The sequence below is a fragment of the Salvia miltiorrhiza genome, chromosome 1 (genome assembly GCF_028751815.1).
Source record: "Salvia miltiorrhiza cultivar Shanhuang (shh) chromosome 1, IMPLAD_Smil_shh, whole genome shotgun sequence".
Taxonomy (NCBI): Eukaryota; Viridiplantae; Streptophyta; class Magnoliopsida; order Lamiales; family Lamiaceae; genus Salvia; species Salvia miltiorrhiza.
This window is the reverse complement of record NC_080387.1, coordinates 2,814,620-2,816,174: the sequence shown is the minus strand read 5'-3', so window position 1 is coordinate 2,816,174 and position 1,555 is coordinate 2,814,620. Positions and strand designations below refer to the sequence as shown.

Sequence of the window (1,555 nt, the reverse complement as noted above, 5' to 3'; positions counted from 1 at the left end):
CCGTGTGGGGGGAGGGGGGTTGGGGTTGGTGTGGAGGTGTGCGGTGGGGTGGGGTGGGGTGGGGTGAGGTGGGGAAGAAGAAGAAGAAGTTATAGACTGTGGGGGCGGCTGGTGGGGTGTTGCTGACTTGCTGGGGCTGGGAGGATTAAATAATTATTTTTTTATTTTTCTTTTGTTTAGTTTATTTATTTAAATATAAGGTTAAAATTGTAATTTACTCTTTAATCTATAGTTGTATCTTTTGTACCAAACAATAATATTAGTTATCTTATTTATCAAATAGCTATAAAATATTAACAATCTCACACAATTTATATTATTTATCTAGGTTTTATTTATCATTCCTTATCTCACTCCAGCTATCAAACACACCCTACGTATTCTCTCAATTCGCAATTCTATTTGTTTGAGTTATTTTAACTATAAAGCATCTCCAATTCATGGTGTATTAGGGAGTGTCTTAGATGGTGGTCCCCACCTAAAACACACCCCTCTCCAATGCATTGAGTCTTAGAAGGTGTCTTAGAGCATCTCCACCCGGGGGGTCGAAGGGCGGATTGATCTGGGGCGCTAGGAGGGTGGCCGCGCTGGAGACCCGGGCTGTTGCGAAGACGTGTCTTGGCGGAGATCCGGGGCGAAGAGAGGAACCGGACGTGCCCCATTAAAAAAAATCAAAAATCTGTTTTTTTCAAAATTTAACCGTTGATTTTTTTATTTTTTTATTTTAAATTCGACCGTTGCTTTGTAAACGGCTATTTTTTTTCCCTTCTATAAATACCGCTCTTCCACAAAATAAAATTCACCACTTTCTCAACTACAATTCTCTCTTCAAAATTTTTATCATCTCAACTACAATTCTCTCTTCTACATTTTTCTTGTAATGGATCGTGAATTCGATGAATTCCTCGAGCAACAAGGTGGAGGTTCGAGACTTCCGATGATGGAGTTTACTCCATTTTCGCAAGCCTCCAATGTCTTGGCCACGGGAAATCTTCCCACGCAAGTGGTGCGCGCCAACATCCAAGAAAAGCCGGAGGCGGCGAGGCCGAAAGCCGAGGGCACTCGCACTCAATATTCTAGCGAGGAGACCGAGCTCCTGGCAATCTTATGGGAGAAGGCAACCCACAATCCTATTTTGGGGACCTCCCAAAAGTTGCTCCAATATTGGGGAGCAATCGCGGATAAGTTCAACGCGCTCAGGGAGCCGGAAGTGCCGACGCGTAAGCCGGATCATCTCAAATCCCACTTCGCACGTGCCCAAAAGGACACGAAATTCTTCGAGGGCTTCTACAACACTTGCAAGGAGAATTGGGGGAGCAGTATGAGCGACGACCAAATCATCCAACAAGCCCAGACGATGTTCGAAGCGAATTTCAAGAAGCAATTCTCCTACATCAGAGCTTGGAAAGTGTTTCGTGTGTGCGAAAGATTCATGTCGCAAGCCGGGGATGTTCACTCCGCAAAGAAGTTGAAGGGCTCCGATGGTGGAGCAATCACCACTTCTTCAGAGCCGAGTGTCACGACGAGGCCCAAAGGCCAAAAAGCGGCAAAGTGA

The 1,555-nt window shown here is 45.1% G+C and overlaps 1 protein-coding gene across 1 annotated transcript; it reads left to right on the top strand.

Moving 5' to 3' along the window:
• Positions 1 to 880: 880 nt before the first annotated feature.
• On the top strand, positions 881 to 1,555 carry LOC131019766 (uncharacterized). Its single transcript, XM_057948658.1, has one exon. The coding sequence runs from the start codon at positions 881 to 883 to the stop codon at positions 1,553 to 1,555; it is 675 nt and encodes a 224-aa protein (XP_057804641.1).

Coding starts and splice junctions, on each gene's coding strand:
- LOC131019766 (XM_057948658.1), top strand. CDS start 881: ATGGATCGTGAATTCGATGAATTCCTCGAGCAACAAGGTGGAGGTTCG.